The sequence below is a fragment of the Primulina eburnea genome, chromosome 13 (assembly GCF_022965805.1).
Source record: "Primulina eburnea isolate SZY01 chromosome 13, ASM2296580v1, whole genome shotgun sequence".
NCBI lineage: Eukaryota > Viridiplantae > Streptophyta > Magnoliopsida > Lamiales > Gesneriaceae > Primulina > Primulina eburnea.
Window position 1 is genome coordinate 25,603,279 of NC_133113.1, and position 11,045 is coordinate 25,614,323.

Below are 11,045 nucleotides of genomic sequence, written 5' to 3' on the forward strand. Positions count from 1 at the left end.
TTTTAGCAAACTTTAAAAGGTACGTTACGTATTAAATGTATCATTACACTTGATTTTGCTTTCATTCTATATAATTTCTTTATTTAAATTTGTCATGCTTTGAATCTCTTTGAAAGCTTTTATTTGATTTTCAATATGTCGTACTTATGAGCAATGTGATAAACATTAATGTTGTAATCTTTTCTCTTATCTTTCCATGGAATAAAAAATCACTCAATTTCAAGTTCGTATAAGAGATATATGCTTGACAGATCAGACTATCTACAATCTTGAACTTGTTCTTTAGTCAGCGTATAACTAGCATATTCATCAGCTTGTTTTGATCCAATTCAAACTTTGACATAAAAGATTATTTGTAGATCATTCTTTTATATTCGTAATATATATTAAATCCCTCTAATTGAATATTTGAGCTGAGAGATTAGACCAAAATACCAGAACTAGTCAGACTGAGCTGATTGTTATTTCTGTTTCCATCACCTCGTTCTTGCGACTAATAATCCACTTTGATAACATTCAAACCAAATGAGCTATTGTGAAATATGACTTGTAGATAATTGTTTTTTTCTAATCAATAGTTTTGGCGGCCGGTCGCTTGCATCAACGAGCTATGAGATATTATCAAAACACTTCAACTTGGCAAAAACTAAGTTGTGCTGAAATTATATTTCAACAACTTTTCACTTCTAGTTTGATATCAAGGCAAAAATTTGTGTGAGACGATCTCACGGGTCGTATTTGTGAGACGGATCTTTTATTTGGGTCATCCATGAAAATTATTAATTATTATGTTAAGAGTATTACTTTTTATTGTGAATATGAGTATGATTGACCCGTCTCACGGATTAAGATCCGTGAGACGGTCTCACATTAGACTCACTCTGATATCAATCAACTGTACACTTAATGAAATATATTAGGACATAATAACACATTTTATTACCATCAAAATCAAGATTGTTAGCATTTTTAAACCCAACAATCTATCCTTTTTTATGATCACAAAATTTAGATAAAAAATAATTTCATTTAACGTATTTCTCCCATTTTTCGTAAATCTAAAAGATAAAATAAAAATTAAAAATAGATTTCATCTCCTCTTTAAAACTATAATTAGCTTTCCGCCATATTTTTGAAAGTTTGAAATTGATAAAAATAGAGAGATAACTAACCGGTGTAAATATCTCAGAATATGCAATGCACAAATAATAGTTAAAAATATCTAACACATGCATACATGAATCAAGCATATAGCTTCGACAAGAATAATCAATTCAAACACATAAATTTCAATCAATCAAAAATCAAGACATGCTTGTCAATTTCAATATTATAAACGTTGAAAATGTCACTTATTAGTCATTAAGCACAATCAAAAAATACAAGAGAATTGCTAACCAAACTAGCATAATGGAATATCTAATTAGAATTTTACTCAAGTACCATAGAATAAATAGAATTTGGAGATATTGTACCGAGTTTTCTTGATGATATGTGACTAAAATTTAAATTTTTTTCTTCTTTTCCATTGATAATGGCAATAACATTGAATTTAGTCCACTTTGTCATTAGTCTCTTTTCTTGTGGCAGCACATTGATCTAAACTTAAAACTAATAAACTTTTTTTCTCGTGCAAAACCAGGCTAAAATCTTATACTACTACAATCTTTTACGAGTCTAGTTTGCAATGCAAAAATCAATTTGTCATTGATAACTCGAGCGAGGAGTTATATCATTTTTTCTAAGGTTGCTGCAAACTACTCGAAAATTCGACTATGTTTATATGTGTTAGAAAAATATTAAATTAAATTTTTTAAAATAAAAATCATCTTTGAATGCTCTTTCAAAACAACACGCTCTGATATCAATTGGTGAAATTAATTGGGAGGACAAGCATTGAATTACAATAGCTTCGTTCTTGAAATAATAAGCTTTGAGGAAATAAATCAAGTTTGTTTTTCAAATTAAGCGGAAGACACTCAAAATAATCCCTCATAAAATTAAATATTTTGAAAAGTATTTAAAAGATATGCAAGTTGAATTAGTAAAAATATTTTGGTTTGAGCATTTTATCAAACACTTGATATGCAATATTTTGAGTATTTGAAATACACATAAAATTCTTCAACGATGCATCTTAAAAACATTAGAGATAATAAGTAAATTCGATGAACAAATAGACACGAATTTGTTTATGGATGTTCGAAAATTAATAATTCCTATGTCATCCCTTTTTCTACCTAGGAAAGGTCACTAGAAGACTTTGATTTATGCAACTTCTTGTACAAATAAAATTCAACTTAGAATATATTCATTGTCTAATTGAAACTCCTAACATATTCACTATTACATGTCACAACTTCACAATCCACATAATGTTTAGTGTCTCTTATGTCAATACTACAAACACGATCTTTAATGTATGTGTGTAAAGACTCATTCATCTAAACTTTGAAGCTCAAGTATCATGTATATGTGTGAGTGATTGTGTGTGAAGATTTGTACAGTGTATGTATATATCAAATGTATCCTCACATTTGAGTTTGCTCTCATTCTAACTAATTTTTTCATGTAGGTTGTCCATGCTTTGAATCCCTTTGAAAGCTTGTATTTGATCTTCAAATCTTGTATTCATTGCCTTCAGTAATGATATAGATCTTGGTCATTTTCCAAAACTGGGTTGATCTGACCAACTGAGCTGATATGTGTGACCGAGCTAAGCTTATTAGCTTGAGTTGTTGGTTTGATATGAGCTATTCCAAGTGAGTTGTTCTCTTTTTTTTTTATTATAACTCTTAATTCATCGATTTCTGGATAATATGATAATATGAAAGTTGTATCCGTTTCTATTTTATGGAGTCAAGAATCAATCAATTTCAAGTTCATATGAGAGATATATGCTCGACAGATCAGACTGTTTGGAATCTGGAACTTGTTCTTAATTTAGTGCAGACCAAGCACTTTCATCGTAGTTTATCAGATTCTTATAATTCAAATTTTGACTTGTGAATATGATTTGTAGATTCCATTTGATAACCAAGCTGAGATATATGACCAAAATACTAGAACTAGTTTCTGTCGGCTCGATCATATGACTAATATTTCGTCTAGATAACGTTCGAACCAACTGAGCTGTTATGAAATACGACTTGTGGTAAATTGTATTTTCTAATCAATAGTTTTGGTTGTTGTTTATTTGTATCAACGAGCTATGAGATATCATGAAATCACTTCAATTTGTTAGAAACTAAGTTGTAATTTCAACAACCTTTCACTTTTAATTTGATGCCAATCAACTGTGCATTTAACACAATAACAAATTTTTTATCATCAAAATCTAAATTTTTAGCATTATGTGACTCAAGAAATTGAGAATATCATTTTAAAATAGTATCTTGTAACTTTTGTCGCATATTATACCAAATAACACAAACCAATTAAAGGAGAGGGCCAAAAGGCAACCGTTTGTGCCCATCTTTGGTCCTCCCCTTTTACCCATCCTCTTTACAAGAATCTCATGGCCACTTAATTCTTGCCCCTTCTAAGGAAAATCTCGAATATCCAAAGAAGATTTTCGGCCTGAAATTTTAATTTCATCAAGATATTCTTTTAATAAAATAGTATAATTTTTGCATTAAATACAATATTATTTCTAACCATCAACTCGTACTCTACTCTAAAAGAATATTATAAGAATATTTCTCGTTATTTTATTTATAAAATTTTTTAATTAATCAAATGTGTGTGTGTTATATATTGTTTTATATAAATTCAACTGATATAATTTAATTAAAGACAAAAACTTGTGTGAGACGGTCTTACGGATCGTTTTTATGAGACGAATTTCTTATTTGAGTCATTCATGAAAAAATATTACTTTTTCATACTAAGAGTATTACTTTTTATTGTGAATATCGGTATGATTGACCCGTTTCACAGATAAATATTCGTGAGACCGACTCATAAGAGACGTAATCTTAATTAAAACTTTCTTTCATGGAGCATACCTTTCCTACTTTCTCATATTTGATCATACTCACCCTTCACTATCAAAGCATTTAATTTCCACCACTCTTGTCGTAAAGATCATCTTCAATAATTGATTGGAATATTTTCTTTGGATACCAATCAAATACAATACTCCAAACTTGAACATACACACAAAATAATAAATCGCTTTCCAATACCAAGATACATATTTGATTGATTCGACACACACACAACATTTATGCATATGTATCAAATGAAGCTCGATCAGTACAAATTAGTAGTATATATACATCGGTCGAATGCGAAAATTTTTAAGAGTTTCAGCCGATGATTATCTCATGAATCTACGAGGAACTCTAGGAGTTGGTACGGCCACGTCTCGACCAGATTTTATCAAGTCTATTCGATCTTGTATGGTTTTATCAAAGAGCCTGTTGTCTGGATTCTCAGCATAGCAGACGTAGTAACAACTTACACAGGCATGGGGCAATGCCATTGCTATCCTAGTCTGTCACAATGCCAAAGCAACCAAAGTATTAGTCAGAAAATCTAGCATTTCTACTTCAAGTTGTGTTTGAAAGAGACTTTCACGAGTTCGATCATAGATCTTAACTCGAGTTTAGCATGTGTGAGGCATTTGAGTTTGAGGTCGACTGGTCAAAAAGCTCGAGCTAACATTTGGCTCGAATCGAACTAGTTAGTTCGCGTAGCTCCTGACCCAACTTCACTCATCTGGCTCTCTTAATTTCAGTTTTCTATCACATGCATTTTTGTAAGTAAATGATAACTTGCTTCAAGCGTGCATGTCATGCATCCAACGTACAAAATATAGGAAAGAACCCAATCATTTTGGAATAGAACAAACCATTAGGTAACCGATGAAAGCAGCCAGCACGGCGACGGTGGCCATGTAGCCTCGGTAGGTGGTGGACGTCCAAGCAACAACGACAATCGTACAAATCGAGCCACTGCAGATGCCGGTGAGAAAGCAAATGGCACTTGTTATATCAGAATCAACAACCTCCTCCATTTCTCTCTTCTTAAAGAGTTCCCATGTGTCTTGTGATGCCTGGACAAAACCTTTTCCGTATGCAGCAATCTGAACATATTATTGATCACATGTATTTCGTTAAAGATAGTAAGAAAGGAACAATTCCGATAGGTCATAAGCCCAAAAGTTGGGGTGGAATCAGAAAACTAGCCTATTATCTATGGAGAAGTTGTTACCAAGTTTATTGACCTTCCAAAATTTCAATAGTAGCAGACTATTACCTGAACATAGGCCCAGCCGTTGCCGCGGCTGAAAATAGATTCCATCACTCTCAGACAACAATGTGCACAAGAAAACATGAATTCGTCTTCACCTTCGATCAAATTCAGCCCTCGTGCTACTATCCTGAGCGCCTCGATGGCGGGAACAAAGAGCGATCCAAGGCTAGCGCTTCCCAAATTTTTAGACAATGCTCGTTGGAAGCAGAACTGAGTACTTGACTGCATTCCTCTAAGGTAATACAGAGACAATCACTCTACTGACTGTCATGTTAGCCACATTCCTCATTACCTCAGCTACCCACGCAAGACTCAGTACCAATACTATTATAACCAAAGCCGGTGGAACATAGAAATTGAAAGCCCCAACCACTGCAAAGATCCAAACTGACATCCACAAGAATCCAGCACCAAGCATCCAATAAATAGGACGGTTTATATCATGGAATTTCGCGGCGGGCTCGAGGGCTTTGATGAAAAGCCTGGAACAAAAACTAGTTCTTTGGGTAACCCAACATGCGTAGAGTCCATTACCTATGGCAAAAGCAATGAACAAGACTCCAACCCCATCAGTGGCCGGCATTTGGAAGCAGATTAGAAGGATTCCGGCGGATAACGAAAGGGCAAAAGAACTCCAAATAATGAAATGAACCATGAATCTAGGCCATAATCTCACTGCTTTTTGCCATATAAATGCTAATGTTATGCTAAGAAAAGATGCAGCCTCAACTTGAGGCAAAAAATGCATCACTACCCTCTTCTCTTCCCTTTTCGTTCTCCCTTCTCGTAACAAGCCTTGCACCCCCTTGAATATCAAAAACCCCATTAGCCCGATAGCAAGGACTATGTGCAGAAGGAACAAAACAAGAGAAAACTTGTTTGTGTATGACCTTGAATTCAATGATGCCACCGATTGCTGCTGGTAGAAAACAAACAAAACCCAGAAAATACATCCAATCAAAATCCAAGAAAATGAATTTATTTAATTTAAAAGCTTAGTTTTTTACTTGTGGCGTAGGTGTGGAGCGAGGCTGCTGCAGAGCCGAAGGCGAGGGGCGAGGCTGCTGCAGCGGCGAAGATGAGGGGCGAGGCTGCTGCAGAGGCGAAGGCGAGGGGCGAGGCTGCTGTGGATATGGAGAAGATGCAGCAACCCTTGTGGCATTATCTATCACCAGTCTTAAAGGATTTGTATTGCTCAATCTTTGCATTCTCGACATGTGAAATCCACTCGGAGGATGGGTTTCAACCGTTGATTCTTGACGACTGTGAATATTCATTTCACCTTTTTCCAAATCCTTTACTTCTTCCCTTTTATCCTCATTCTCTTCTGATTCTGCCATTGATTCTTCTTCTTCTCTGTGCACAACTACCTACAATATGTAACCGCAACTAATTAAATGAATTGAGGGGGAGGAAAAAACAGATATCTCAAGAAATACACGGTCTAACTATTCCTCCAAAGGGTTGTTCAAGATTAGGCGGTGGTGGGTTGCCTTACTGGTTCTGTAGCACCCATTCGACGGAGTAAGACGGCGCGTGATGATGACGTGTTTGGTATGATCCCACAGATGAACGTTAGATTTGGTTTTTTGTGTTTGGTAAATGGTAATGCAGCAGCCGTGGCTCCCCTTCTATTATTTTCTTTGCTTTTAAGTATTATTAATCAGACAAGTACATTTTTCTTAACCACGCGCAGTTGGAAAGTTCGAGCCTTTCACGCGCAACAATGGCAGAGGAATCCACCATTTAAAGCGAGGCAAATGTGGAGCTGTAATCTGATGTGGGTAGGTCCACGGCGGCTGATTTTGTTCATAATTGTCCACGTGATAAATTTTGGTCAAATTTGGAGACTTAATTAAGTTCAATTTACTGAATCTAATGTTTCCACAAAATAATGTTACTGAAGAAAAAGAGGAACGGAACTGAAGAAACTCACCGGTCGCCACACGTTGAGAAGAACTTCGGAGGAGAAGAAAAAGCTTCGAAATCGAGATTAACCGATCGTCGAATGTGATGAAAAACTCTATCGTTGATTTTGTAATTGAAGAAATAGATAATGGAATGAGGGCTTTAGGAAATAGAAATGAGGTTTGGATATTATCTATTATTTAACTCTTGTGCAGTGAAAAGACAGATGAGAATTTTTTTTTGAAAAATTTGTGTAAGACAGATCTCTTATTTGGGTCATCCATAAAAAAAAATATTACTTTTTATGTTAAGAGTATTTTTTTTTTTAGTGGGGTGTATTCAATTCAGAGTTTGATGACTTTTAATGACTTTTTTAAATGATAGACTTTTATGGATTTGATAAATTTTTATTGACTTTTATGGAATCTCACAGATTTATAAACAGATTTATGTGGATTTATGTAGACTTTTTTGCAAGATTTTTATAGACTTTTGTAGATTTTTTTTTATAGAATTTTATAAATTTTGTACTTAACTATAACATGTGATTTTTTTATTAATTTCTTTGAACCAATAATTAATTGACATATATAACATATTCAATTTGAAATTATTTTTAATATTTATATTAATAAATAAATTTACTTATTTAAAAGTTAAATCGTTTAATCCTTACATGTATATATATATATGTGTGTTTATATGCATGTTTGTAAATTTTTTAAAATACATCAATTGATTAACATGTAATCTTATTTTTAAATTGATAATATATATGTAAAAATAATATTATTTATTATTGTGTGAATATAATTTTGTATAAAAATATCATAGCTCACATATTAATTAAAAATACGAAAATGAATTTAAAAAATCATTGTTGTTACGAAACTATTCAATTATTAAGAATTAAACAACATTTTTTTTATCATCTTTTATTATTATTGAATATTACATTAATTTGTATAAATCATAAATTAAAAATCACAAAATCAATTCTATAATTTAAAATTTCCCCGTGTTATTAAAATAAAAAATTATTTAATGAATAATCAGCCAAAAAATGAAAAATTTGAAAAAGAAAGATGAAAATATATATAGAGATACACTTCGAAAATTTGAGAGAAATAGAAATAGATGAGAGGAGAGAAGATATGAAGATATGTGATGTGAAGCGACAGAGAGAGAGTTAGAAGTTTTAAAAATCCATTCAAATATTTGGGGTGAACCAAATACAATGTTTTACAATTTGTAGTTGTACCTTAGACTTTAATGTTTGTATGTCAATGAATTCCATGGAGTTATTAAAAGTCCATGGAAAATTTGAATACCTGTAGACTTTTATAGAGTTTATAAAAGTCAATGTTGAATATCACTTGACTTTTTAAAACTCCATGAAAGTCTATTTTGAATACCACAAGACTTCTATAGAGTATGCAAAAGTCTTGATTGAATACCTTTAGATTTTTAAAATCTACAAAAGTCATTAAAAGTCAATAAATTTCTCACGTTGAATACACCCCCCCTTATTGTGAATATCGGTAGGGTTGACTTGTCTCACATATAAAGATTCGTGAGACCGTCTCACAATAAACTTATTCTTTTTTTTATATCTTGTACAATGAGCTTTTGAGTTCGTATAATTTATGGTATATTTATATTAATATTAATCTCACAAATTGTCTAAAAAATAATTCATCTCAAAAGTGTTCGAATACATTTTTTTCAAGTTCGATAATTTTAAATACGAATCGAATAATATTCTAGACCATTAGAAAAGCAATTGCCCTCCTTGGTGACACAGATAAACAATTAAACAAGTTATACATGAATGTGCGAATTGTTTAAATTTTAATACTAAGTAACATTTATCTGAAATCATGCAAATAATATTATAAATAACTTTTAAAACGTAAATTTTAATTTGTAAAAGTGTAATTAGATTCTGTAACAATTAATGGTTTTTTACCTTTTCCTTGGAAAGTACGCAATTTTATTGACTTTTTAAAAGTGCAAAATATCAAAAGTTGACCGTATTTTTGTTCATTAGGAATGGAATTGATTCAAAATTTTAAAAATAAATTGAGTTTTGTGTTTGATTTCTAAATTAAGTTATATTTAAATAGCATAGATTTTCTCATAAATATTTTTAAAATATAATTTTATTTATTTATTCTATAAAATAATGGAATAGGTTTCTTGTGAGACGGGTCAACCCTATCGATATTCACAATAAAAAATAACACTCTTAGCACAAAAATTAATATTTTTTCATAGATGACCCAAATAAAAGATCTGTCTCATAAAATACGACTCGTGAGACCATATCCCACGTGTATTTTTCAAAATAATGCGTTTCAAGGCTGACATTTAATAAAGTGCAACCTTACAAAAAAGAAACCGTATTCTTTAATTTACATGCTTTAATAGCCACTTGTTTTGGTAGGTGGAAAATACCATTAAAAAAATAGAATTATTCTCTTTAGGGAATAACGCTCAGGTTGGAGTATTATTTATTAAATAATAATTTGATCAAAGTGGTGAGTGCACCTTCCCAATTTTTTTTTTTTTATAACATTTAGTACATCACATATTTTATATTGATTATATTTATAAAAAAAACAAAGGGTTAGTACTTTTATAAATACTAGATAATAATTTTAATCACAGAATGTATATGTTTTTTTAAAAAAACTTGTGTGAGACGGTCTCACAGATTGTATTTTGTGAGATAGATCTCTTATTTGAGTCATCCATGAACAAATAATACTTTTTAGTTTAAGAGTATTATTTTTTTATTGTAAATATCGGTAGAGTTTGACTCATCTCATAATATCTATTCTAGGTTTTTTTTGTCTTTAATGTGGATGTAGATGTGTTTATGTGGCAAAGCTACATAAGATTATGGCAATAGAATAATGTATTTAATTTAACTCTTCAACATAGTATTGATGGGTTTTTTTAAAAAAAATATAGTATTTTTAAAACTTATTTATTAAAATATTGCAGATTTTAAAACTTTGTAAAAATATAGTAATCCAGAGAAAGAATCTGCGGATTCAGAATCCGGGACAGTCTGCTGCGGATTCTCCGTCGGCGACGGTTTAACCAAAACCGTCGCTATTAGCGACGGACCTTAAAACCGTCGCACTTTGCGACGGTTTAAACAAAAACCGTCGCTATGGCAAGGAATTTCTCACATATTCAAATGACTCCGTGACATAATTTCACGCCTATAAATTGCACTAAGCATTTGGCGAATTCATCCCATCCTTCAGCTCAACTTTTCAGTTTCGGCATTCTTCTTGAACAGTTTTTTTTTCTTCGGTCCATGTCTTTTTTTATATATAAAAATTCAGTGATTCTCTTTCTCTTATAAATTGCGTCGATCGTGTGCTTAACGGAATTCTTAATTTGATTTGATAGTTTTCTGTCGCATATCAGAATTTGAGGGAATTGTTTTTAGTATATTATTTCTGATAATGTTTGTAATTTATTGCAGATATTAAACTCCGGTAGCTGTCTAGCTGATATAATTACAAATTCCATAATATCACATTTGAAAAAGTAATTTTAATAATTTGTTATATTTTAGTAATTTTGAAGTCCGTCGCTAATAGCGACGGTTTTGGTTAAACCGTCGCCGACGGAAAATCCGCAGCAGTCTGTCCCGGATTCTGAATCCGCAAATTCTTTCTCCGGATTACTATATTTTTACAAAGTTTTAAAATCTGCAATATTTTAATAAATAAGTTTTAAAAATACTATATTTTTAAAAAAAACCCAGTATTGATGACCATCGTAAATAAATTTAGAATAATACTAAAGATACAATAAATATGTAATAGTACATCGACATTCATAACAATTATACGGTG

The 11,045-nt window shown here is 31.8% G+C and overlaps 1 protein-coding gene across 1 annotated transcript; it reads right to left on the reverse strand.

Moving 5' to 3' along the window:
- Positions 1 to 4,080: 4,080 nt before the first annotated feature.
- On the reverse strand, positions 4,081 to 6,984 carry LOC140809493 (protein PNS1). Its single transcript, XM_073167147.1, is given in 6 exon segments — positions 4,081 to 4,498; positions 4,856 to 5,089; positions 5,263 to 5,508; positions 5,510 to 6,178; positions 6,267 to 6,629; positions 6,758 to 6,984. Coding segments are annotated over 6 exon segments (1,707 nt in total). The 5' UTR covers positions 6,776 to 6,984; the 3' UTR covers positions 4,081 to 4,321.
- Between the last annotated feature and the right edge of the window lie 4,061 nt (positions 6,985 to 11,045).